The 27,761-nt window shown below is 39.6% G+C and overlaps 1 protein-coding gene and 1 pseudogene across 12 annotated transcripts in view; both read left to right on the top strand.

The window, feature by feature from the left end:
* Positions 1-6,672, top strand: part of PTBP3 (polypyrimidine tract binding protein 3) — a 131,290-nt gene extending 124,618 nt beyond the window's left edge. For all 12 annotated transcript variants that reach the window (XM_034664290.1, XM_034664284.1, XM_034664289.1 and 9 more), the window contains 2 exons: positions 1,414-1,491; positions 1,634-6,672. In XM_034664290.1, coding sequence (XP_034520181.1) covers positions 1,414-1,491; positions 1,634-1,766 — 211 coding nt within the window. In that variant the 3' untranslated portion in view covers positions 1,767-6,672. The remainder of the gene's footprint in view (positions 1-1,413; positions 1,492-1,633) is intronic.
* Positions 6,673-15,950: 9,278 nt separating this feature from the next.
* Positions 15,951-24,033, top strand: LOC109490658 (annotated as a pseudogene).
* Positions 24,034-27,761: the final 3,728 nt, after the last annotated feature.

Raw genomic sequence — 27,761 nt, 5'->3', positions numbered from 1 at the left:
ATAACATAAATTTATCATTTTAACCATTTTTGAATGTGCTGTTCAGTGTACATTCACATTAAGTGCATTCTGCTGTACAGCCGTCACATTTGTCCATCTGCAGATTCTTGTCATTATCCCAAACTAAAACTCTGTATGCATTAAACAGTGATTCCCCGTTTCCCTCTACACCCCAGTCCCTGGTAACCACTGTTCTGTCTCTGTCAATTCATGCATAGTAACCTTTGAAGTAAAGTCATTAGTTTCATTTATCAGTGAAACTGAGTCTCAGGTTAAGTACCTTACTCAGTCATATACCAATGAATGAGAAATAGAATGTGAGTGCAGATCTGTTTCCCTGCAGAACTAGTCATTGTTCTACTACACCAGTAGTAGAGATGAAATACAGTCTTAAGACATTATGGCAATTAAATCATCTCGTAAGAAATTAATGAAATAGGACAACTGCTATGTTAGAATGATTTAGTCAGTTGACCCTCATGTGATAGGCCACTGTGTTAGTTCTCTGCTGCTACATAACAGATCACCCCAAAACTTAACAGCTTAACAAAATAGTAAATGTTTTTTATCTCATACTGTTACGGTGAGTCAGGAATCCAGAAATGGCTTAGCTGGGGGGTTTTGACTAAGAGTCTTTCATAAGTTTGAAGGCTTGACAGGCTAGAGGATCCACTTCCCAAGTAGTTACCTTACTTACATGCCTTGTTGCTGACAGGCAGCCTCAGCTCCTTGCCACGTGGTCTTCTCCATGTGGTTGCTTGAGCGTCCCCATGAAATAGTAGCTGGTTTCTTCCAAAGCTAATGATTCAAGGAGGGCAGGGTGGGAATTGCAATGTCTCTCAGCCTTAGAAGTCAAACATGTCATTTCTACAGTACCCTAAAGGTTACAGAGAATATCTGTTCATTATGGGAGAGCAGTATCTAAAGGCCTGAATACTGGGAGGCAGTAATAATAGGGGACCATCTTAGAGCCTGGCTGCCACATGGATGTATTCAGAATTACCCTCAAAGCCATTGAAAATGTAGAACTCTGGTGGTCGATAGCCAACAAGTCAGAGCTGGGAAGTAACTTTGGTAATATTAAAAGTAGTTTCAGAAATACTGGAGTTAATTACTGAAGTCAGTGATATGGATAATTATCCCTTTCAAAGAAATGTAGATAGATTTTCTTGTTTTTTATATACCTGCTCATATCTTATGCAAAAGATTTGAGACCAAATTACATTGTTTGAGGACATGTGTGTGTCAGCCTTGAACATCTTTCAGGGCATTTCCAAATCGCGTTTTCATTGTATGGCTTTATTGTCTTTGAAATGTGAGATACTTTGGAGATTTGACAGTTGCAACAGTTAATCTTTGGTTCATGTGAGAATGGGGCTAAGATAGTTGACACTCTCTGTGGTGTTTTCACAGCCCTTCTGTTACAGTGGATGATCTGAAGAACCTTTTCACAGAAGCGGGATGTTCAGTGAAGGCTTTTAAATTCTTTCAGTAAGTCCATGCTTTCAAGAAATACATTAACATTATTTAATGTGGTATGCAAATTTTTTAAGTAGTTTAATGAAGTCTTGGTTGGGGAGAATTGTAGGCAAAATTAATTCTATATACTTTTTATTTCTTACTTTATTTTCAGGAAAGATCGCAAAATGGCACTCATTCAGTTGGGATCCGTGGAAGAAGCAATCCAGGCCCTCATTGAGCTTCATAACCATGACCTTGGAGAAAATCACCACCTCAGAGTTTCCTTCTCAAAATCTACAATCTGATTTTTCTGTGAATTTTTCTCCTAAGACTGGACCATGATTTCAGTAAAACCTTCAGACATAGACTGAAGCAGCTCAAGACCAATTCTGCCTCTTTCTCAAAAGTAACTCTGGTTTGATATTCAAGTATATTCAGAAAATCAAGGGATGTTCTTTTTTTCCATTTTTTTCCCCCCTTGCCAGTATGTGATCAAAGGTTTGCTTTTCCTCTGTACCATCGTTTCTATGAAAATAACCTTCAGGAAAAAAAAAAATGAGGAAAAGAATTTTTTTTCAATAATTTAATTCCCTATATTAAATTATATTTCAAGAGGACAGACTTTCTTTTAGTTTGGGTCCAGATCAGCCTTATACATTTCTAAAATCCTCCTTTGTACTTCGGAAAAATTTAAACATATAGACTTTTAAAATTACCTACAACCAAGTTTTTAACTTTATGATCCAGAAGTTCAACCCCTGTAGAAAATTATGTTCACTTATAAATTATATTAATTATTTGGCATATATTGATAGGTATACATAAACAAATTGGGTTGTATTGGAAGAAAATTTATAAACGTGCATGTTTTCCTTCAATGGTTTCTTTTTTTCACTGCAAGACACTCCTTTGAATAATACATATCTTTAATTTTTTAATACTATTTGGAGAAATGATGTGTCTCAATCGTCCCTGAGGAAATTAAATAGAATCCAAGATCTAGTAAGGTGTCAAAATAATTATTAGTTTTATTAGGAAAAATCATGGTTTAAATTTCAAAATGACATGATCTTGGAAAATTTAAAAAGAAAAATAATCCTACTTATAAACTACTTTTTTATAATTGTTTTCAGAAAAAAAGTTTACAGTCTTAAGGAAAATATTCAGGTCTATCATATGGTTTGACAGATTTTTTAAAAGTTATTTTTGGTAAGGTCTTCTTTTAGAAAAAAAATTAATCTCAAGGGTTTTTTGTACCACTATAATCTCTAATACTTATTCAGAATTACTGTGTATTTACTTAATTTCTTATTATGTGCCTTATTATGTGCTTATGATACAATAGGTTAGAATTTTATCTAAGTATCTTGAAAGCTATATCGTGGGCTTGGTGAGCATTTTGTTTTCTCTTTCCCTGTTTTGGTAAGGATTTTAAAGTTTTTTCATTGCAATTTTAAGTGGTTTTCAATAAGTAATAGTTTTTATTCAAATTTTTGGTGCTTTGGTGCAGAGATGGGGTGGGGAAGGGTGAATGATTTGGGGAATGACTCAGTGCACACCTGTAGGCCTCTTCACATTGTGACCAATGGTGGTCGTGCAGTCATTGACAGAGCATACCAGTTTGGGACTATAAAATGCAATCTCAATTTCTGGATCTTGCCTAACCTTTATCACTCATTAGAATTTGTCTCAGGATTACTTGGTTTTTCTCAGTACTCAAGTGAGTTGCTTTTCTTTGTTAATATAACTTCATTACCGAGTGCCCATATACATGGAGTATGACAAGGTGGGGTCCTTTTTCATACTTTGTCCCTCTCTGTGGTTGAGTATAAGAATACGTTTTAATGTTGCTTCAGTGATTCTGTAATGTAAAATTATTTCTTTTTAATGAGAAACTTTGCATTTGTTAATTATTTTTTTCAGTGCTTGATTGGGTTTTTTAAAAGCAGAATTTGTCAAAGGGGTCATTTTTGTCCGTCCCTTTTACAGCTTTTCAGATCCTTAGAGTAGCTCATCTCACCTTTAAAAAGAATATCTCAGTTTCTTTGCTATATTCCAGCCATTAGTTTGAATGTTGGAAGATTTTTACAAAAAAATGGAGACTACAGAAGATACTATAGATTATTAAAAAGCAGAATTCACTCAACACTGAGCAATAGGTAGTTGGTAGATAGAATAGGAAGGAGGACACTAAATTGAAACCTTTCAAATGAATCCACTTCAGCATTGACTGAATAGATAGGTATAATCATTTATATAGTTTTTGTTTTTTCACTTAATGTGTTTTTAATAAAACACTTAAGTAAGGGGGGAGGAGGAAAAACAAAATTTTTCTTTTTGAGAAATCTCCCAAAATTTGCTTCTTTTTTCCTAGCATACAGGCACTATTATAATTGTCAGTGACACATTAAATTGGATTGTTTGTTTTGAGTTAGGAATTACTGTGTGATTTAATTCATGATTCTCCTAACATTCAGTGTCAATGTAGCAGAAGGGAGATCATAATAGCATTGAATGTAATTTTGAAGTAGGGAATGGCCTTTAAATCTGAGCGAGAACATTTGAATCCTTTTCAGGGAGTGTGTGTGTGTGTGTGTGTGTGTGTGTGTAGGTAAATATTTATACATACATGCACTCTTCTAATGTTGTACATACATATGCACAGTACATACATTTTAATTTATTGACAAAATCAAATTAAGATTTGGAAAAGTGAGATATTCTTATCTAAAAGAGTATGCTTGAAATCATCAATTTGTGTGTGAAATTAGCTGTAGTGCGTGGATATTGTCCATATTGGGTTATTTGCTGTTTGAATTATAGAGGTCTATGGTATTTGTTTTGGCATAGTTTCTGTAGAAACATTTAAAAATATCAGGTAGTGGAAAAACTAGATCTTTGTACTTTTGTTTGGGCATGCGTTTATTCAGTATCTTCTGAGCAATGTTTATTTCTGCTGTTGAGCTGTCATAGTATCCTATTTTTAAGTTTATTTACTTTATTTTAAGGAGTAGTATTGTCTTACCACTTTTGGAAGTGTTTTGACTTTTACACAAAGTATATATATTCAGGTCTTCAAAAAATAGCAGTACACGTTCAGCAGTAGAAATTTATGCCAAAAAGTTTTACTTTGAGATTTAAGTAACTTGCATAGCAGTAAAATGTGTTTTGTGTGAGATACAAATAGAAAAAATGACCCAGTATCTTCGTATCTTAATCAACAACTTACTGGAGAGTATCAGAATTCCCAATAGCTCCTATAGAATGCCATAAATTCTTTTAAGACTCGGTAATTGGTTATTTATAGTAATGTTTCTGATTCTGTTGTTAAAAGTTGCGGATCTCACAATATTTAGAGACAGAATTTCTGCCTGCTTCATTCCTTATAGAAGCAATGCCTTCTTTGGCTCCACCTAAGATGGTGATCATTGGTTCTTCTTCAGAAGATAAAAAGTTAACTCTCATAAATGTCTCTGTTCATTTTCATACAAACTTTTCAAAGCTTCCATGTCATTAGGCAGTGAAATTTATGTAGTGAATATATTATTATGTAATTTCTGTTCCCACTAAATATTTTTGGGTAAAAGATGACAAACTCAAAAGTATGTGTTTTCCCTCCAATGACTCACTTAAAAACCCTAAGTTTGCCAAATTATCAGTCTAGCTCTTCGAAAACCAATGTGTACTGCTATTTTTAAAACCAAAAAGACAGCATGACTATGCGTAAAAGCATTTTTCTTAGCCTTTCCTTTGTCTTGATCACTTGTTAACAAGAATAAAACTGCCAGACTTAAAAAATATTCTACTATTGTGCTAAAAGAAACACAGTTTAGATTGCACAAAAGTTTTCCTTTAAAGAAAATAGAACTCAGCTGTCCTTCAAAAGAGCTGTGTTATCTATAAGACTATTTGCAGTCTTTTTTCACAGCAGATTCTAACAGTTATGAATGGTTTAAAAATTAGAAAATTAGTAAAAATTTTGGGGGGCTTTATAGAGGGAGGAAAACAAAACAGGACCAAAGTTTATGTGCCTTCTTCAGTAGTCTTAATTGACCTTTTCTTCCTATTTGAGACTAAGGTAGTATCAGTATTCTGGTTTTCAGGATATATGTACTATATAGTTTTAAGAGAATGTTATCCCACGAACTATTCATACAAGCAAAGAATTGTAACTGTATAAATGAAGTCTCAGTTACACTTTTGCCTTTATTACATAATATTCATTCTGTAGCATTGTGCAGGTCCAAAAATGAGCTGCTCTACATCTTTGTGGTAGTCATTTTAGTTTTTGTAACCTGAGGCATATGTTCCAGAGAACAGGGATATTTGTCTGGTCCAGTGACCTTGGTGATAATAGTCATGATGGAAAGCTGCTTATAGCAAGCAAGCTTAAGTCAGCACTGTAAACATTTTGTTGTTGTGTTGTTTTCAGTTTTTGAATCTATGTAGTAGCTGTATTAACAAATATTTAAATAGATATTTTTGATGTCATTTAAAAAAAAAATGTTCTGGCCTTTCCCCCCCTTACCATTGTTACCCAGATCTTTTAAAAATTCATCCCACGTCCAGAAAGTAGTAATTATAGATTGCTGACCAAGCAGAGTTTTGCATCAAAATGTCACCTCATTGCTCTGACCAAAGACTTAACTATTCTGGTTTTAACTCCTCTCATTAAGCATTTTTTCCCAAGCTCCTTTCTGAAAGAAGACCCAGTGCAAAGCGGCCTTTACTTTCTATTTCCTGTTGGTGAATAGACTACTTAGAGAAAATGGGAGTATAAATGTGAACAGAATGGATTAGGATGACAAGGGTTTGATGGGCATTTTCAGTACTGTATCTAAGAAAAACAAAAATAGCACAGCTAGGAGCCTCTGACATTGTCTTGTGTTTTTATGTGGTCTGTTCATAAAATTCCCTTTTTCAGTTTATAAGAATGTTCATCTAAAAGAAGAAAATGCTGTAAATATTTGTAACAACATTTTTTTTAACCAGGCCAAAAAAGAAAAAAAAAAGGTTTTTGGGAACAAGTTAACATATAAAGTGGTTTTATATAAAACATCAATTGTCTTGTATATTTTGATAAGCAGCAGTACCAGCTTTCATTTGTAACACAGTTTGTGGTGTTGGAAGAAAAGGATTCTGTGATTGTTTAAGTGAATTATGTTATAAATGCAAAGAGAAGATAAAATATTAAAAAACATATTTTCTAAATGCGTAGTGCATGGTTAATTCAAGCTTCTGTACTCTACAGTATATTCCATTTTCTTTCAGTTTGTATATTTGCTGACTATTACTTGATAATCTCTAATCTTTTTTCCTAACAAGTATAGCGTTGTAGCATGCCTTTTAATAAATGTCATGACATCTGTACTCTCTTAAAAATTTTCTGTGTTCTTGTGTCTGTACTTTGGGTTTCTTCTTGTCTTACCTGTAATTCTAATGATGTCATACTTTCTTTTCTTTTTCATAGCCATCCATCTAAACTTGTCATAGAGGGAATAGCAAGCACATATTCGTACTTTAAAAACTGATAAAGCCCTAAGTCTTCTAATCCCCTCTTTTAATTAAGGAATGATTTTATTTTGAGAAGCAAAGTGCTTTTCTAATCGTTCTACAATGCAACTTCTATGGCCTTCTCCCTTTAGTACAAGTACACATTGACACACTGAGTTCTCTCTCTCCCTTTCTGTGTATCTGTCTCTCCCCACCCCACCTACACACACTCTTCATATAAATGCAATTGCCTGACAAGAGTCAGAACACTTTTTCCAGTTCAGTTTTTGGCTTACCAGTGTACAGGTAAATTTGAAAAATGAGGTGTGATCTCAGACCACATTAGTGTTCTTTTTAATTAAAAGGTAACAGAGTTACCAGCTGCCAGATATTGCTTTTCCTTAGACAAAAGTTATATTTTTAAGTTCTTCAAAGAGTTATTGGATTGTCGGTGTTTATTTTAATCTTTTGCTTAGGATCTTTTGGAAGTAGGAATTTATTTTGAATGGAATAGAAAATTAGGTAACCACTATTGATCTTTGCTGGCTAACATGTAAAATCTATTGTGTCCATAAATGGAATTACTTTTTTTTTTCAATGTAAGGTGCATTTTTATCGGGAAAAGATGAAGTAACTATGACCAAATGAGGTTTTTTCCTTAAACTTCCTTCCTGAAGTGCTTTTTTACATAGCAGAGGGCTTCTAACCATCACTGAGTCATTCAGGTTTGAAATAAATGGATCTAGGAAACCACTTAGTTCCGTCTCCACTTTTTAAAGATCAGCAGTGTAGAGAAGGAAGTGACTGGCCTAAGGCTACATGATAGTTAATCGCAGAGCCTGGACTAGAACCCAGGACTCCTTGGTATTACCCAGTACCCAGCATTGCCCTTAGGGGTTCTGTCCTACCAACTGTTATGAAGATTGTGATCTTGAAGGTCTGTAAACAGAACTGAGGTACTTATATACTCTTCTGAACACTACCAAAACCAATTTGAAGACATTGGTTAGTGCTGGGGGTGTTTTTGCTAAAGGGTAAAAAATGCATAACTACTTCTGAAAAATTTAAGCTAAAAATATAATTTCAAGTTGCAAATTTGAGAACTCTTCAAAAGTGTAGTTGCTATTCATATTCGTTTGCAAGGGCTCATATAACAAAGTTCCACAGATTAGGTGGCTTAAATAACAGAAATTTATTTTCTCACAGCTCAAGAGACTAAAAGTCCAAGATCAAGGTGTCCTGAGACCACTTTCCTTGGCTTATAGATGGCCCTCCTCTCCCTATGCCTCGACACAGTCTTTCCTCTCTGTTTCTTTGTCCTAATCTCTCTTTTTTTTTTTTTAATTTTATTTATTTGACAGAGACAGCCAGAGAGAGAGGGAACACAAGCATGGGGAGTGGGAGAGGAAGAAGCAGGCTCCCAGCGGAGCCCAATGCGGGGCTCAATCCCAGGACTCTGGAGTCACGCCCTGGGCCGAAGGCAGACGCTTAACTGAGCCACCCAGGCACCCCCTAATCTCTCTTTTTATAGGGACACCAGTCATAATTGCATTAGGACCACCCATCTGACCTCATTTTACCTTAATTACCTATTTAAAGACCCTGTCTCCAAATATAATCACATTCTGAGATACTGGGGTTTAGGATTTCAACACAAGGATTTGAGGGGGACACAATTCAGCCTCTAGCACTATTTAGTAAAGATGATTCTTTCAGCTCACCAAGTACTGATTATACCAGCAGTTGAGTTAGGTGCCGAGAAAGATAAAGAGTTAAGGACATGATTGCCTTACCTTTTAGATATAAGTGTATAGATGTAGTGTAGAATGTCAGCCTAAATCCATAAACTAAATCACTTTGAACTCTTGCCTTCAAAAGGAAGCCCCCAAAATGAAGCATGAGCCCTCTCTAGGCAATTCTAGTCAGAATACATATGGCTAAAGCTATCCTATAGCTGATTCCGAATACGTAGGAGCACGTACACTGCAATAATTATCTACTCTTCACTTTTAGAAATGAGCCATTTCAGAGCAGTGACCATTTCTAAGACATACCACTACTTAAAGGACATTGAAGAAATAAGAGGACACTGTCAAACAAGCTGTGTCCAATTTTTAATGACCAACATTTGTTGATGGAGCTGAGACTTAAATAATTGAACTTGGAAATAGTTCAAAGCGTTAAACTCCACTCTTTACAATTTGATCGTTCCTGGATCATCAATTTTTTTCTGTTGTCCTATTTCAACTTCTGGAAATTCGTCACTGTATGTTTCTAACAAAACAATTTATGCTGAGGGGCGCCAGGGTGGCGCAGTGTTCTGGGATCGAGCCCCACATCAGGCTCTTCCGCTGGGAGCCTGCTTCTTCCTCTCCCACTCCCCCTGCTTGTGTTCCCTCTCTCGCTGGCTGTCTCTGTCAAATAAATAAATAAAATCTTTAAAAAAAACCAAAATTTATGCTGAATGATAAAATTCTAACAATTTTGTTGGAATCCTGCATTTGTAAGCCATTGGGTTTAGATGGAGAACTTCCAGCTGTGCTAGCATAAAGTATAGTTGACCAGGAAAAGTTAATAACTCTGATGTTCCACGCAGACCCTGTTAAGAGATTGTCTGTAATCAAATGAAAGCTGGTGTTATATTAATTAAAGTAAACTTTAGGACAACAGGCACTATTAGAGATAGATTTCATAATGATAATTTATTTAATGGAATACTTTATAGTTATGCAAAGAATATAAAGCTACATGAATCTCAGATGTAATGTTTTGCACACAAAAGAATATATAATGTATAATTCTATTTACATCATGTTCAAAAACAGGATAGTGGTTACCTTTGGAAAGGAGGTAATTGAGGGTATGAGAGGTTCTGGTGTGTGGTTAAGGTTTTGTTTCTTAACCTTTGTACCAGTTATCCAGGAGAGTTTACTTTCTGATTATTCATTGAGCGTGTACACTTAGGATTTGTACATCTATCTGTATGTTATACTTCAATTAAAAGGATTTTGAAAAATGATTATAATTGAGCAAGGAGGTATAAACTTCTCCTTGCTTCTTAAATCAGCTGATTATTCTACCCAGTAAGTAAGACCTTGTTATAAAGTACTCAAGATACCATGAACTGGGTTTCTGACATATGTATGACATTTCTCTGAGCATGGCATACCTATAGGAAAAATCTTACCCAGAACAAAACCACTACAAACTATTTTCAAGTAAATTTTACTTTTTTTGAACAGTTTTACACCCAACTCATTCAGAGAAGATTTCATTAGTAGTTGTGTTTTTGCAACTATAAGCCTGATTGTGTGGGCTATTTGATACCTAATCCCTTAATATATTTCCATCAAGAAAAGCCAGAAAGACCCCTAGCTAACTAGCATCCTGAGAGGAGAGACTATACAGAAGGCTTAGCAAAACTTCTTGTCATTAAGATTCTTAAATATATACTAATTAGTGGCGTGAACTCCACATACCTAAGACCCACTGCAACTAGTGACCAATCTTGTTGCATCTGTTCTTCATCCCATTCTTTGGATGATTTTGAAACAAATCCCAGTCCTATGATTTCATCTGTAAACATTTCAGTATGTTAAGTCCGTATGTTGTAGTTGGTGATAAAGTCTTTCCATAGATAGCTTTCCATTCCATCGTTTTGTTGTTCCCTTACAACTTATTTGTTGAAGGAACTGAGCTATTTTCTCTAAAAATTCAAAGTCTGGATTTCGCTGAGTATGTATGTCCCCGCGATGTTATTTCCTTAATATGCCTCCCCACCTCCAGTTCTCTAAATCAGAAGCTGCTACTTTCCTTACCTCCTTCCTGACACCTTCCTTTTTTGGGGGTGAAGCGAGGAGCTAAGAATGCTTCATAGATGGCATTGGACACTTAATGTGTCCTAATGGTAGTAACCATCGATCACTATTACGTAAATCCATTAATTTTTAAGGATAACAAAATCCCAAAGTTCTATCATGCCTTTTGCACATATTATTTTTATTGCTTTTATATAATAAGGGAAACATCCCTTATCAACTATTTGGTTACTCTGAGGTACAGTTTCTATAGGAAAGACAAGATAAACACTTGATTCTTTCTGTTTAATTTTTTATTTTTTTTTAAATATTTTATTTATTTTTTCAACAGAGACAGAGATAGCCAGCGACACAGGGGACACAAGCAGGGGGAGTGGGAGAGGAAGAAGCAGGCTCTTAGCGGAGGAACCTGATGTGGGGCTCGATCCCATAACGCCCGGATCACGCCCTGAGCCGAAGGCAGACGCTTAACCGCTGTGCCACCCAGGCGCCCCATGATTCTTTCTGTTTAATTGCCTGTTTTTGAAATGATTATTTTCTGTCCTCCAAAACTTTGTTTACCTTGGGTTTGGGTTTTTTTGTTTGTTTGTTGTTGTTTTTAAGCCTGTGCTTTTATGGAAAATTCCAAACATTTGTGAAAGTAGACTCTTACAAGAAGCTTATGTTGCTGTCACCTAACTTGTGCAGTTCATATTCAGGGTTTTCCCTACTCACTCTGCTTCTACTTGGAAGATTATTAACTATTAAATCATTTTATGTAATACTTTTTAAATGATTGGTAAAAAGTTGTTTATAATATTTTTAAATCTCTACCTAGTTGGTAATTATAGTCCTTTTTTTTTAAAGAGGGAGAGAGAGAATTTTTTTTTTTTTTCTAGAGGGAGAAAGTGACAGAGGGAGAGAGAATGCCAAGCAGGTTCCACACCCAGCACAGAGCCCAATGTGCAGCTTGATCTCAGGACCCTGAGATCATGACCTGAGCCGAAATCAGATTAACTCACTGAGCCACCTATGCCCCCCAATTAAAGTCATTTTTCAATCTCTTTTTTTTTTTGGTTGTGCCTTTTTTTTTTTCATCCATCTCACCAGAAGTATTTTCAAAGAACCTGCTTTTCAATTGTTTTGATCCCCCTAAAAATTTGTTATTTGGTATATTAATCATAGCTGTCTACTTTGATTACCTTGTTTATCTTAAGGATTTCCTTCATGACAAAAACAACAAATACGAGAGAAATAAAATTATTTAGGTAGGAATAAAAGCTTATTTCGGAAAAAAAAAAAAAGGTTTAGGATTGAAAAAGTTACTCTAGCCACGCCATCGAACATTGTAAAGTGTAAAGCACTGGGGTGCCTTTTTTGTAGCGTGATACTGGCTTAAAAGCTAGTTCAAAAGAATCTGCCTGATTTATGGATATCTAGTGTTTTTAAACATCTCTCAGTATGATCCAAGAGCAGTGGCTATCAGTGTCAGATTTTCCAAAATGGGCATAGTATCTGTATTTCCAAAACTGGCTTCCAGGGTTTTTTTCCTTTTTCAAAAAGAGCTACAGAATTAATTGCTTGATGTATGTCAGGTTCGCTCACTTTTAGATTAATTACCCTGAATTCATAGCAAATAAAGCTATGAAGATTAAAGAGATTATAGAACTCTAATAACCCCTGTTTAAGTAAGTAGCAGTTTTTCCTTAAGCAAAGCACCCACGCAGAGAACAGTATACAGTAGATTATCTATTGAATAAAGAAAGACTTGCCATTTCTTTGCAGTTGGTAGGAGTTTATGATGGAACCAGCCCTAAATTCTTTCCTTTGGCAGTCCCCATCCTCCACTCCTGAAGTAAAACTGTTAAGACCATTATGGATAGAGCCCTGGTGTTTCTGGTGACTTTGTGGACAGCAAACTGGTTATTATAGACCACACCTTATCTAAACCAAGCTGCTAGCTGATCAATGAAATATACAGAAAGCAGGGTGGATACTCAAAGAAGGAAGTGGGAGCCCTGCCTCAACCTACAAAAAGATCTACTCTCTACTTCAGGGCTTTGGGAATTTGGTGACAAACTCCCAACAGCCCAACTCTCTTTCATAATATATGTATTTGCAGACCCCTACCCTTACAGAAACTGTTGCTTCTGACCTGTATATTTTTGGGGTAGCCATAACTCCTTCCATGATGTCCCCCCAAAGCATGGAATTTCCTACATATGGTCAATCCCAAGGAAGCCAAAATATTCCCCTGCACAATGTATTAGTTTGCTAGAGCTGCCATAACGAAGTGCCACAAACTGGCTGGCTTAAACAGCAGAAATTTATTCCCTCAAAGCTCCAGAAACTAGATGTCTGAGATGAAGGTTTCAGTGGTTTGGGTTTCTTTTCCCCTTGACTTGTAGATGGCCGCCTTCTGTGTCCTCACAGTTCTGTGTATGTGTGTGTGTCCTAATTTCCTTTTAAGCACACCAGTCATATTGGATTAGGGCATACCCGTCTAACCTCCTTTTACCTGAATTACCTCTTTAAAGGCCCTGTCTGCAAATACAGTCATATTCTGAGGTGCTGGGGGTTAGGACTGTAACATATTTGGTGGGCGAGGGGAGGGGGCATAATTCAGCCCATAAACATCTTTCCCTAGGCGCTCATGACCCTGCTAAGAGAATCTTCAGAACCTTAGGAGGCAGAGTCTCAGAAAAACTATTCCTTAATCTTACTGACTGGGGTCTGTGTTATTTGTGTAGAAAAAAAAAAAATCAGAATTGAGACTGTAGAGGTTTGAAAGTAAAATTCTTAAAAACATAATTCTTATATAAAAATGTGGACATGAGTTAAGGTTTTATTTAACTCATTAATGAAGGAGCTGGCAGGATGACAAGCTGTGCAGAATGATGTTTCATGTCATCAGTGGGGGAGGGAATTCTGAAGTGAGATTTCTAATTTAGATATAAAACCAGTTAATCTTCAGGCAATTAAACCATAACACTTGGGGTTCTCTTCTCTATTGGATATATGTTTTTTTAAATCACACCCTTAATGGTAATTCCACAAGTTAACCTCTAATTTATAGGATTATTAATCACATAATCATCAATTATGCATTATTTCAAAGTTTTAGATACTTTCCTTGCATAAATAAAATCGCCACTTAGAATCTAATATATGCTGGGGCGCCTGGGGGGCTCAGTTGGTTAAGCATCTGCCTTCGGCTCAGGTCATGGTGCCGGGGTCCAATGCAGGATTGAGCCCTGCAGTGGGCTCCCTGCTCAGCGGGGAGTCTGCCCCTACCTCTCCTTCTGCCTCTCCCCTCATGCTCTCTCTCGTGCACTCTCTCTCTCTCTCTCAAATAAATTTTTAAAATCTTAAAAAAAAAAAAAAGAATCTAATATATATTGTCCTTCATCCTGAGTCTCTCTGAGCAACTTCACCAGCCCTGGATCTTAAATAGTTCTGAAGGTTGACTTCTGGCGTGATGGCATGAGGAACTCCACTGACTGTGAGGGCTGGAAGAAAAAAAAAAAAAATGAAGGACTCTGGAAATGGTCCTAAAGGCATACAGCAGCACATAAGGAAACATTTACTGAAGAGCATCTAGGTAAGAAAACTTGATTAAAAAAGGTGAGTTTGTGGAATTTGAACCAAAATAGCTCTTTCTCCCCTCCCAGCTCCCACGCTGCTGAAAGCAAAAACATCCCTCAGTAGCAGAACAATACCTTCCCCATCCTGCCCACAGCCATCCACTGCTGAGGCTAAGTCTTAGTGTGGTCAAGAGGTGGAGGCTTTCTTCTTCCACTTGGCGCCCCCTTGGGACAGAGGGTCATCCGCAGGTGGCACAGTGAGAGTACTGGGACCCTATCACGTTTGCCCTGGCTTGCGAAACAATGGTTCCATGCCAGGAAGGGCAAGCCAAGGGAACCCTGGGATGCTCCCCCCATCGACAAAGACTCTCCTCTTGACCAAACTTTAGTCAGATTCTCTTAAGGTCTTTTCTTGAGTAGGTCTCATCCTTGGGTTTGTCCTCGCAAGCCCGATGGTAGCCAGAATCCTGCTAAGTCAGTTTAGTGAGAGTCCTTTGTCTTCATTAGCACGGCTTTGCTATTCTTCTGTCTTCATTAGGGTGACTTTATTTTTCCTGGAGTCTCCTGTGTAGGTAAATGGTTTCATTTTTCATATAAGATCTTACAGAAGTACTCATCAAGTATCCAGTGGAAAGCAATAATTTGTGCCGATCCCTTGAGTCCCTCCCCTTAACAATCCTTACCTTGCTATTTCCACCAATCCTGGACTGTGAAATTGTGACTTTTACACAATCCTACTTAAGATCGCCCTCCCACCCTTTCTTTGAAAAACCTATCTTAAATCAAACTTCCACTTAATTCTGACCTTACTTCCCCCATCTGAGACCATCTGAGACACTGCCTAAGCTTTTTCCAAGCTTACTGAGGTAAGCAATAAACTAGCTTTGTCTTCTCAACGGGTGTGTCGGTGATATTTGGAGAGTCAACTTTTGACACTGCTTTTGCCTAAAAAATTTGATTTTAATTTATGTTTATTTAAGGGGTCTGATGGAGACTACAGAAACCTTAACTGCACCCCCCCCATACACATTGACCCCTTGGTAGCTCTAGTGCCCACCCATATTTCCCCTGCAAGAGAACTGTGCCTGGTTTCCTTATGCTTTGGGGAACATTCTGGTTTACCAGGATGAAGAAGCCTGTGTACCGAAGCATGGGTACTAAGTTCAGTTTAACTCCACACATGTTTACTGGAGCCTGCTACATGTCAGATTCTCTGCTGGATGCAGAGATGAATAAAGTACCTCCTCTGCTATTGAGCTCACAGTGTAATCGGGGAGACAGACACATATGCAAATAAGTATAACAAAAGGAGCTAAATGTCAAGATGAATTAGGATGAAGTGTTATGAGGGAACACGTAGAAGAGGTATCCAATTTGCTGTGGGCTATAGGAAAGGCTTCCTGGAGGAGGGGAGATCTGAGTGGGGTATCATCCAATGGGGGGGAGGAGGCCAGATGAATGAGAGGAAGGGCCTCCAGACAATGGGGAGGGCATGAACAAAGATGCCATGCCGAAAAGCAGCTTGATATGAATGGAAGGCGAACGTTTAAGTATTGCCAATTTAAGGAGCTTAAAAAGGGTGAAGCTAGGACGGGCATCAGCTGAAGCTAGAAACATGGGTGGAGTCTTGGCTTTATCTCTTGGGCAGTGGAGAGCCATGAAAGTGCTTAACACCTGCACCGACCAGTATGGTAGTAGCCGCTAGCCACGTGTGGCTTATTGCGCACTTGAAATGTGGCTAGTCCAAATTGAGATGCTCTGTAAGTATAAAATAAGCCCTTGATTTTGAAGACTTGGTACAAAAGAGAGTGTTAAATATCTCATTGATAACTTCATATTGGTTACATGCTGAGATAATATGTCGGTATGTTGGGTTAAATAAAATACATTACTAAAATTAACTTCATCTGTTTTTTAAAATGAGACTCCTAGGAAGTTGTGAATTACACATGAGGCTCAAATTTTTGGCTTACGTTATGCTTCTGTTGGGGAGTTTGGCTTTAACTCATTGGTAAAGACAGAAGAAGGTTGAGAGTATGATTTCTGAAGCCAGACTACTGTTCAAAATCTTAGCTCTACCATTAGGAGCTGTGTGGTCCTGGGCAAATATCTCAGTGTCTTGGTGTATTAGTTAGCTAGCTGCCACACAAAATGCCTTAGACTGGGTCGTTTAACATTTTGTTTGGGGGGAGGAGGGACAGAAGGAGAGAGAGAATCTTAAGCAGGTTCTAGCGCAGAGCCAGACACGGGGCTCGATCTCACAACCCTGAGATTCATGACCTGAGCCGAAATCAAAAGAGTCGGATGCTTAACCGACTGAGCCACCTAGGCGCCCTAGACTAGGTGGTTTAAACAACAGAAATTTATTTATTTTCTTACAGTTGTGGAGGCTGGAAGTCCAAGACCAAGTTGTCAGCACATTTAGTTTCTCCTGAGGCCTCTTGGCTTGCAGATGGCCTGTCCTCACAGGGCCTTCGCTCTGTGTCCATGTATCCCTGATGTCTTTTCCTCTTATTCCTGTAAGAAGGACACCAGTCCTACTGGGTTAGGGCCCCACACTTACGACCTCATTTAACCTTAATTACTCTTTAAAGGCCATGTCTCCAAATACCATCACATTTGGAGGTTAGGGCTTCAACATATGAATCTGGGGGGACAAATTCAGTCCATGGCACTTGAAGCTTTGGTTGCCTTTCTATAAAATGAGGATGATAGAGGTGCCCAGCTGACTCAGTTGGTAGAGCATGCAACTCCTGATCTCTGAGTCATGAGTTCAAACCCCACGTTGGGCATAGAGCTTACTTTAAAAAGAAAAGAAAAAAGATGATGATAATACTTTTTCATATAGTTGTTGTGAGGCATTAATGAGTGACTATATATAAAATACTTAGGTTAATGCCTGCAATATAATAAATGTTATCCAAAGTTATCTATTACTGAACAGTCATCCAACAGTCCAAGAAATGATCCAGGAAGTTCTACATTTACCTCTAGTGAACAGATATTTCCTCTTTCCCTAAGATCCTAAGGATGTAGTCCTGATACAAGGGTGGAGCTAGAAAATCTAGTTGGGGAGAAACATTGTTCCTTTGTCTCTGCCATAGAGCTCTTTGTCTTAGCTAGGTGTTTGGAAGAAGTCAACAATGTCTTAAACTGGGGGGGGGGGTTCTCGTATTATACCATCCTATTAGAGACGTTGTCAGGTAAACATTGGTTTGGCCAGAAAATGATGGAAATTTGCATAAAGCTAGAGGAAGCTTCATGTTCCTACTCTGACACCAGGCAATCCACAAAAGGTCTGGGGAGTCATGTGGAATTGATGATCTCAAGTGGGCATGAAAGGGTCTGGTGGACAAGGGAAACCCTGCCTATCTACCTCAGACCCAAAGCCTGGAATCTAAAATGCCTTCACACCAAAATGTTTCTTATCCTGAAGTCACCCTCCTCATGGAACCAGATACGCCCTCGACTTCAGCCAGGAATTGGAAGAGAAGCCTCCCCGGACAGCTATTCCTTATCCCTCCACCCATGTTCCTTCTCAGCACTACCTCTGGTATTTAGAGCAGTTTTTCTCGACTCTTTGATAAACTTACCAGTCTCATTCCCTTACCCTCCCTTTAGGATAATTAGAAGGTCTATACTAATATAAACATCACAGCTAAAAACAAAACAATGGCAATTTTTGAGAACAAATGTATTTTGGTGTTTAAAAAATGTGTGTTTTTCATCTCAGCAAGGTGGTATCAGTGTGAGCCCTGGGTGTGTGCCGTGACGAGCCTTCCGTCTTCTGTGGACGGCACAGCCTGCCCGGGCTCGGTTTACGCAGCCAGAGGTGCAGACCCAACAGCTCGGCCGCGGACATTGAGGGAAATGATACAATGCTGTACAAAATCCGTTCTCTTTATGATAAACAGGCAACGACTTTATCCCTAAATCCTCCGACTGACCGGCTATTCTAAATGTTTTCTTTTTTTAAAGATTTTATTTTTATTTATTTGACAGAGATAGAGACAGCCAGCGAGAGAGGGAACACAAGCAGGGGGAGTGGGAGAGGAAGAAGCAGGCTCATAGCAGAGGAGCCTGATGTGGGGCTCGATCCCATAACGCCGGGATCACGCCCTGAGTCTAAGGCAGACGCTTAACCGCTGTGCCACCCAGGCGCCCCTCTAAATGTTTTCTTATGCAACTAACTCAAAGTTGCATCACTTAAGTCCTTCTTGAGGCTTTTTCTGGCAAAGACTGAGTATGAGGAAGGAAGAATTCTGCCCCCTCCCCCCCACCAAGTTTCACAAAGGAAATTAGGGTCTACCTCCCCACACACAAGGAAAAGTTAGCCTGAGTTTATCCTGCAGCTGGACTAGAATGAGGTTGGAATTTGTTTTTCTTGGAAACCAGTTTCAAAATTCTTGTCTTTTAGAACATCGTGAAGATGAGAAAATGAAAAGACGTTCTAATATCAACTTGAATAATCTACAAATGGATTTTTTATAAAACAAATGCTTAAAGGAACAAACACAGTTGGTATTTGAGCCTTTATATCTCAGATTCAATGTCTTCAGGGCTTCAATTCTATATTCCAAACAAAACAAACTCAATTGCAAGTTAGCCTTTTTTGAAAAGTTTGAAAATGTTAGCCTCACCCCAAAGTAAGATAATAGTTTCTAAATTTAGCCAAGTGACTTTCTTTGGCCACCCACAAACTTCAGTATGAAACTGCAGAAATTTACACAAATTTAGTATTGGCACTCAGATATTCATAAAAATACCCAAATAAATCCAGTTTCCTACCTACCCCCTGATTACCATGGTGCCCTGCAGTCCCCAGTAACCTGCCAGGGATTCTCAAACTTAATGCAGTCACATGGAGTCTTTGTCCCTTTTATCCCCTTTCCCTCTTCTGGTCAGTATCTTGTCCCTCCCACCTCCCCAGAGATCTTGCTCTCTCCACAGCCCAGTTATCTGTCCCCATCGTCCATTCTCTCCTGCTTCTTCCCCTTCATCTGATGCACTGAATTTTCCTCCTTAAAATGCTCTCAAGTTTCTCCAATCTTAAAAATGAGGAAATAAAACTCCCAAAGCTCCTTTGCTTACCCTTCTATTTCTCATCTTCCCCTTCACAGGCAAACCTGCAAATAGAATTACCTCTGTGTCTTTATCTCTCTATACGCATCAAAACCCCCTCTTTTTTTTTTTTTTTTTTTTTTTGGCCACATCATAAGAACTGCAAATCAGAACTTGCTTGAAAATAAAAACCTCCACTCCCCTTACAGCAAAGAATACTTACTTTGTGTTTGCAGTGGGAACCGTAGCACAGATGGCACCAAACATAACACGCAAATAACACCCTTTGGCTAACAAATGGGTACTGAGCGCCACCTCGGTTCTCCAGCTTGCTTTCACTGCTTTCCGTTCCATAGTCACCCCGTGCCTAACAGCCTAGAATGTCACCCTTGAATCTCTGTATTCTGTGTTAAAAACGAGTCTTTAAAGTAGAATCAAAATATTTGTTGTTTTCCCCCATTCTGAGATTCTGAGATGCGTGCACCCTTCCCACTTCCTGGTTGAGAACCCCAGATCTAGAAGGTATAAGTATTTAGGGACATAAACAAATGATCCCAGCCTTTCTGCATCCGTAGTAATGACATCCCCACAAAGTAGAGATGATGAGAACAGCTTTGCAGTTAGGGCTTCGGCATGCCAGGTGACCTTTTCTCTCCCAGTGGAAATGTCGTTGTCATGTTTCTCTTTTAATTTGTGACTAAGAATGAATGTCGTCACCCGCAATCTCTTGCTCTTCTGATTACCAGTCACTATATAAATAACACCGCTACATGTAATTAAATTTCCCAAGATTGCAGACCTATTTAAAGAGAGGCAGTCCTTTATTTAAGGAATAATGGAGATAAAACCTAAAGAGGTACCGTCCTTCGTGATACCAAGGCGAATTTGAAGATAACTCCTGGCTCTAACGTTGGGAGATTATCGGCCATTTGTTCATCCAGCACACTCCAAAGTACTTCCTATGTGAGGTCCTGTGGTCACAAAGTCCAGTAAGGCAAGGCTCGTGTGCCCTGGTGAGAGGGAGAGAGATAACTGAGCAGGCATTTATTAAGCATTGAAAGTGGGGCGCCTGGGTGGCTCAGTCGGCGAAGCGTCTGCCTTTGGCTCAGGTCATGATCCCAGGGTCCTGGGATGGAGCCCCAAGTCGGGGCTCCCTGCTCAGCGGGGGAGTCTGCTTCTCCCTCTCCCTCTGCCCCTCCTCCTGCTTGTGCTCTCTCTCTCTTCCTCTTTCTCAAATAAAAAAACTTTTAAAAAATCTAAAAAAGCATTGTAAGAGAGGGGTTCATAAAAGATTAGAGGAGCACAATGGAAGAGGAAGGAGCCAGAGTGACACCTGGGCAGCATCTTGAATGATATAATACTCAGGAAGGCCTAGCTGATGCTGTGGTAACAGATAAACCCTAAGAATTCTCGACTTTCCAACTATGGATAAAAGTTCATTTCTTTGAGCTGGGCAACCATCTTCCAGCTTGTCATCTAAAACACATAACCTGTAAGGTCTCCTCAGGGGCAGAAGAGCAATGACTCTTACATGTCCCAGTTCTTCAACGCCTTGTCTGAGAAGTGACACATGGGACATACTTATAATACACAGTATTATTGCATGGGATATACTGATACTGAAAGAGCATTTGCCGTTTTTTCTGAAATTCAAATCTAACTGAGCATCCTACATTCTTATTTGCTAACCCCATGGTTAAGGAAAAGTTTGCCAACATTTTGGGAATGGTTGCCTCTCCCAGGAGCAGAGACAGATGGGCCCTAAGCATCAGCCTCACATTCTGAGCTATGCAGCCACTACAGACACCAAGAGCCCTTGCTGGCGTGTAGGCTCTGCTGGGCAGGCAGAGAAGAGCTTGGGCAGTGGCCAGAAGACCACAGCGGTCGGAGGAAATGCAGGGCTGCCTGTGTGGGTGGGAGAGCCATTCATCTCCTCAGGAGATCTTCCCCATGCCAGAGCCTCCCACACACCTGGCCTGGAAACTCACATGGGCTTCTAGGGTCAAAGCTGGTCCCATCTGGTCAATCGCAGAGGAAGAGTCCTTCCGGGCACTGAGTCTGTCCAAATGTCTTAGTGGCCACCCAACCTGGAGCAGGGCACAGGGTGGGTGTGTTAATGTCCTAGGATCGTGCCCTCCGTAAAAACTCCCATCAAAGGCACAAGGGTCCATCTCCTAAGCTCCAGCAGCCAGGCTCAGCCTTCAATATGGCAGAATGTGGGCATGTTTCAGAACACACGCTGGCAGGCCTACCCCTTATATTTGCAGAGCCCAGGGCAAGAATAAATATAGCTCGTATTGAAAAACATACCTTCCTAAATACAAAATTGAAAAATATGTGAAAAGAACTGACTTTACACAGCTGAAAGTTGGCAGGCTATTAAAGATGACTTTACCAGGGGCGCCTGGGTGGCATAGCGGTTAAGCGTCTGCCTTCGGCTCAGCGCGTGATCCCGGCGTTATGGGATCGAGCCCCACATCAGGCTCTTCCGCTATGAGCCTGCTTCTTCCTCTCCCATTCCCCTGCTTGTGCTCCCTCTCTTGCTGGCTGTCTCTATCTCTGAAATAAATAAATAAAATCTTTAAAAAAAAAAAAAAAAGATGACTTTACCAATTATGACACATGTCTGGGTGTTCTGTTGAGAAGCCAGCGATGTTTAGATAAGTAATAAAGTAAAGACATTCATAATTTATAATTTATATATATATAGATATTCCATAAATTTTTAAAATTTATCTCAGCAACAACATGTTGACATATTAAAGATTTTCACATAATTTGTATTCCCCAGGCAGTAATCATCCAAAGCAGAGGTTGGCAAACTTAGTAAAAATGTTACGTGTTGTGGGCCATGTGGTTTCTGTGAAAACTCCCAGCTCTGTCACTGTTATCTGAAAGCAGCCACAGACAACATGTAAGTGATGAGCAGCGTAGCTGTGTTCCAATAAAACTTTATTTACAAAACAAAAACAGGTGGTGGACCAGATTTAATCCTGTAGGATTAAAAATCTATTTTAATTGTGTTCGCAGGGTACGAAATGTGAATATATTTTATCAAAACAGTAGATCACAATTAAAATGAAAATCCTCTATTATTTTAGTATATCTTCGATAAGTTGTTTTCTAAAATATTCAAAATCTGTTAAAATTAAGAGTAAAATTCAAATTATAATTCATCAATATCAATATTTTAAGTCAAAATCACTTAAAGGTGACTTTTAATTTTTAAAGATTTGATTAAATCTTATTAAATAAAATAAAACTGTTCACGATTCTAGCCTTTAATATTCATTTTGTTGCTAGCATAGAGACCTGGCATTATGCTCCATCTTCATTAGATCTAGACGTCTATATTTGTAAACTTAAAAGTCATGTGAACTGTTAATGTTGCAAAATTGTTCTCAACTGTCATGAGCAATTGTTGCAAAAACTGTGCAAACTTGTGAGTACCTTTAGAGCCATGAATTGGATAAAACATGAAGAAAAACAGAATATGGACACTCAGCACTGGGGGAAATGGTACTTCATCGTGCTGGAATCTGTTACATTCGTGCCATCCCAGAGAAGAGATTTAATAAGTTAATTAATCTGTCTTCTCTCTTTTTTATATACTTTCAGTTTTCAATCCTTCCTATAGTTTGAAGTATCTGCCTCTTATGTCAGCAGCGATAGAGTGAGAAAACTTCAGGGCATTTGGAAGCTGCTGCCTCTTGTTTCAAGAATGTGGGGCAAGAGAAATGGAGAAACATTTCCTGAGTCTGGATGGGCCTGATCATGGGCTGGGTGTTTAGATTACAGGGTGCTTCTGCCAACGCAAAGAGTGGGATCCTGTGTGAGAGGGCACTTCTGTGACTTTGGATAAATTGATTTTCATGTTTATGCCAAATCTTTCTTTTCTTCCTTACAATTTTTTTTTATATTAAAACATTCCACTTTCCCAGGAGACCACAGAAGATGGCAGAGGGCAGGTTCTGGTGCTCAATGACCCAGGCATCTCCCAGGGCACCTGATAGCCATTGTGGCCAAACAGGTACCACGGGGCCAGGAGATAATGGTCATGTGCTGTGAAGTCATCAGCATTTCTGGCAATTTCTACAGAAAGAAGTGAAAGTACCTGACCTTCTTCTGCAGGAGGATGATTGACAGCCAGTGCCTACTCCCACTTCTGTGCCCCTAGCCATTCTTTATGAAGGTGTGAGGTCAGGCTGCCCTAAATACCTCAAGGTGTTCGATGGGCCCCACGGCCCTATGACAAGAAGAAGCAAAGGGTTGTTCCTGCTGCCCTCAAGGTTGTACGTTGGTAGCCTACAGGAAAGTTTGCCTGAACCCGTCACCTGGCTCGGAGGCTGGCTGAAGAACCAGGCAGTGACAGCCACCCCCCAAAAGAGGAAGAAGGCCAAGATCCATTACCTGAGGGAAGAACAGCTTGCAAGGCTAGTGAAAACAGTCCTAAAAGAACATTGAGAAGAAAATTAACAAATACACAGAGGTCCTCAAGACTCTCAGACTCCTGATCTGAGCCTAATAAAGACTGTTTACTCCTCAAAATGTATTTTTTAAAAAAGTCCATAATTTACCTGCATTGCTTTTATGAACAGATGATGAAAATGCTATTTTGTGCATTAAAAAAATCTAATTTTGGGGGCAGCTGACTGGCTCAGTCGGTAGAGCATGCGACTCTTCGATCTTGGGGTTGAGCCCTACATTGGGTGTAGACATTACTTAAAAAAATAAAATATTTTTTTATTTTATTTTTTTATTTATTTTATTTTTTTTAAAAGATTTTATTTATTTACTTGACAGAGATAGAGACAGCCAGCGAGAGAGGGAACACAAGCAGGGGGAGTGGGAGAGGAAGAAGCAGGCTCATAGCGGAGGAGCCTGATGTGGGGCTCAATCCCATGATGCTGGGATCACGCCCTGAGCCGAAGGCAGACGCTTAACCGCTGTGCCACCCAGGTGCCCCTAAAATATTTTTTTAATTAATTTTAAGAATATGATTGTAACATGCAGGGCCCTCTGAAAAACAGGGTTCAAGGTGGAGGCTCGTCCTACTACAATTAAAGAGCATCCTGGATTGTAGACATTCTCTAGGGAAGCTCTTTGAGAGAATGAAGGCTTAGGGCTGGGAGCAAGCAGGATTTTCCTTTTAGCTTCATTTTATTTTCTGACTTTCTTTTCTGTGAGTCCATGTCAAATAAGATACCTCCATCCCTTAGCAAATTTCTTTATGTGCAGATTTTTTAGAGAAAAGCCCTTTTCCTGTCTATCTTGTGTTCCCTTTTGGGTTCCAATTTTCACCTGTTGAAAACCTACCCATCTTTTAGGGTCTTGCTCAAAGGCTTCCTTCTTAATATCTTTCCTAATCTTGGCAGCCAGAAGCCCCTTTTTTGAGGCCCCATAGGCCTTTCTTTAAGCCAGACAGAAATACTTCTTAAAAGCTGGTTTGGCATATAAGCCACGATCCTTCCTACATCTTTGCCGAGGTTACAACTGTAGTGTGTGGCTTAAAGAGGCCCTGGAGTCTCCTTGCCCAGTACCTCCCCTTTCTAAAAGACCAGAGGGCAAGTGCCATAGACTGCATCTAACAAGGTAAAGTATATTGGATATGCATTAAAGGTTATACACCTGAGTTGTACAAAATTTGAGTTTGTTACAAGCGTTTACTATCAGCACCTAGGGGAGAAGATCCACTTGATTCTACATTAAGTCAGACTATTCCCAGAATAATGTGTTCAGTCCTGTATATAAATAACTCCTTAGGTAGATATAGTTTAAAACGATAACAACAGGGGCGCTTGGCTGGCTCAGTCAGTGGAGCGTGTGACTCTTGACCTCAGGGTCCTGAGTTGAAGCACCACGTTGGGCATGGATCCTACTTAAAATAAAAATAAATAAAACAACAAAACCAGGGCGCCTGGGTGGCTCAGTCTTATTAAGTGTCTGCCTTCGGCTCAGTCATGATCCCGGGGTCCTGGGATTGAGCCCCTGTTCATCAGGGAGCCTGCTTCTTCCTTTTCCCTGCCCCCTGCTCGTGCTCTCTCTCGCTATCTCTCTCTCCAATAAATAAATAAAATCTTTAAAAAAATGAAAATTAAAAATTAAACAACAAAACCAAAAGGAGTTACTGAGAATAATAAGAGATGTAAAGCCACATCCTAGAATATCAGATGGAGAGGGAGGCCAGGTGAAATGAGTTGGGATTTGTGGGAATGCATTTTCACTAAATGAGAAGAGAGGGATTCTTGTGAGCCAGCATGCTCTTAAGCTATATCACACATGCTGTTTCTGTGCCTTGCACCCTTTATCCTGCTGATAAAATGTTACTCTGTATTTCCGTCAGGAACCTCTCCTTTCCAGTTGGGTCTTTGCGACTTGGAGGAGGCTGACCCCACACGGGGCGAGCCCGGTGGTTCTTGGCTCATTATTGGCCCTATTATCTGGTACAGTGGTGTGATTGGTTTAGCTCTGGGCACTTGGCATATCAGGGATAAACAGGCTCAAGGCTTTTGTGTCACTCTTGGGGAAGAGAAGCTTTCTCTGTCCGCTGAGTCTGAAGCTGAGAGGATATAAGAACGGCCACCGCGGGGACCATGTTATAATTGTCAGGGGAAAACCTGAGGCAGGAGCAAGCAGAGCCAAGAGGAAGAAACTGGATTCCTGGGGCAACATTTGAGTTTGGCCAAGTCCCACCTTCTGTCAGATCTGTCAATGACTCTTTCAGGTTATGGGAAGCCAATAAACTCCAGTTCTGCTTTTAGTATTTTGGATCGTTTGAAATCACTTGAACCAAAAGTCTCCTAGATACTACACAGCAGCGTTATGGAGGAGAGGGACCGCGGGGCTGGGCAGCTAGCCTGTTCGGGCAGGCGCAGCAGGTATGCTTTAGATGATGTGCGACGACCTCACATGACATGTGAGCATCCAAGAATTCTGGCCTGTCAGCCCAACATTGTGGCTGATATTGGCAAATTGAATTTCAGAAGAGCTACCATGATGAGAAAGAATAATCTGATTTAAAAATTACCTGTGAGCGCATAGGGCTGATTCCAAAAACCTGCCAGGGAAAGTCAAAGCATAAGAAGTCTTTTGAACTGGCCGATCCATGCTTTCTTTTCCATTACCCCCTTTGGCCCAGATTCAAAGTTTCTCGCTCAGATCCATTTTAAAAACGACTGTATGAGCAAGTCAGTAGAATGCGAGGTGTCATCAGAGTCCCGGAGACAGTTCGGAAGACAGTCACCTGCGGATATATCATCTAGGAACCACGGAGCCCTTGAATGCACAGGAAATTAGACATGTCGGGAGATGAGTAATCTGCAGCTTTTCCACATTGGCTTGCTCCAAGGATGTGCTGCTGAGCTCAATATTAACCCCCAGTGGCTGACTCCACTCCTTCTTTCCTCCCTTCCTTCCCCAAATATGTAGAACACTTTCGAGGTACCAGGAGTTTGCCAGATACAGGGATAGCTGGTTAACAGAGCACTTGCCGTGCCCTTGACCGACTTAAAGTCTAGTGGGAAAGACATACAAGTCAGTGCTAAAAGTAACTTATAGGGGGACTTTAGAAGTAGAAATGCAAACTTAATATTTGTGTATTTCACTGAATGTAAATTAGACCTCAATTTTTTTAAAGTGGGGGGGGGAGGGAATCATTTGAAAACAGTACTGAAAATCCTGGCAGGGAATTATCCGAGCACCAACATAGAGATGATTTGTGGAAATATAAAACAGATGTGATCAGATCAATAAAAACATGAAGGAACAAATGCACCTGCAACCCCATGAATGCAGAAAGAGAGGATCTCCAAAAAATTGAACTTTCTAGTTAGAACTCCAGAAAAACTCCAAGTGCAGAGATAGCAGGGACATGGGGAACTGGTATGATGGTGAGGTGGTAATTAATTCATAAGCTGCAAACATCTGCACCCATTTTCAGCTTTAGAAGCAGCTAGTTTTGAATTTTTTCCTCATGTGAAAATTGAAGTAAAGCCTATTGTTTACTAAATAAGATGAGAGTGATGACACAAGAGGCCCCCAGAGAAGGCACTGGAGCCCAAGAAGATAGCCATTGCCCAGTTTCCCCCTCTCACCCCCAAGACAATTGGAGCTAGGACCACTGTAACCAAACCTCACTTAGTCCTAAGAAAGCAGAGATTCTCAGGTGCCTGGCTGGCTCGGTTAGTAGATTCTGTGACTTTTGATCTTGGGGTTGTGAGTTCAAGCCCCATGTCGGGCCTGGAGCCTACTTAAAAAAAATGACTTTTTTTAAAAAGGAATATTTATTTATTTGAGAGAGAGAGCTTGATCGGGGTGGGGGTTGCAAGGAGACAGAGGGAGAGGGAGAGAATCTCAAGCAGACTAC

This window comes from Ailuropoda melanoleuca, chromosome 7 (genome assembly GCF_002007445.2).
Source record: "Ailuropoda melanoleuca isolate Jingjing chromosome 7, ASM200744v2, whole genome shotgun sequence".
Classification (NCBI taxonomy): domain Eukaryota; kingdom Metazoa; phylum Chordata; class Mammalia; order Carnivora; family Ursidae; genus Ailuropoda; species Ailuropoda melanoleuca.
This window is presented reverse-complemented; position numbering and strand designations above follow the sequence as displayed.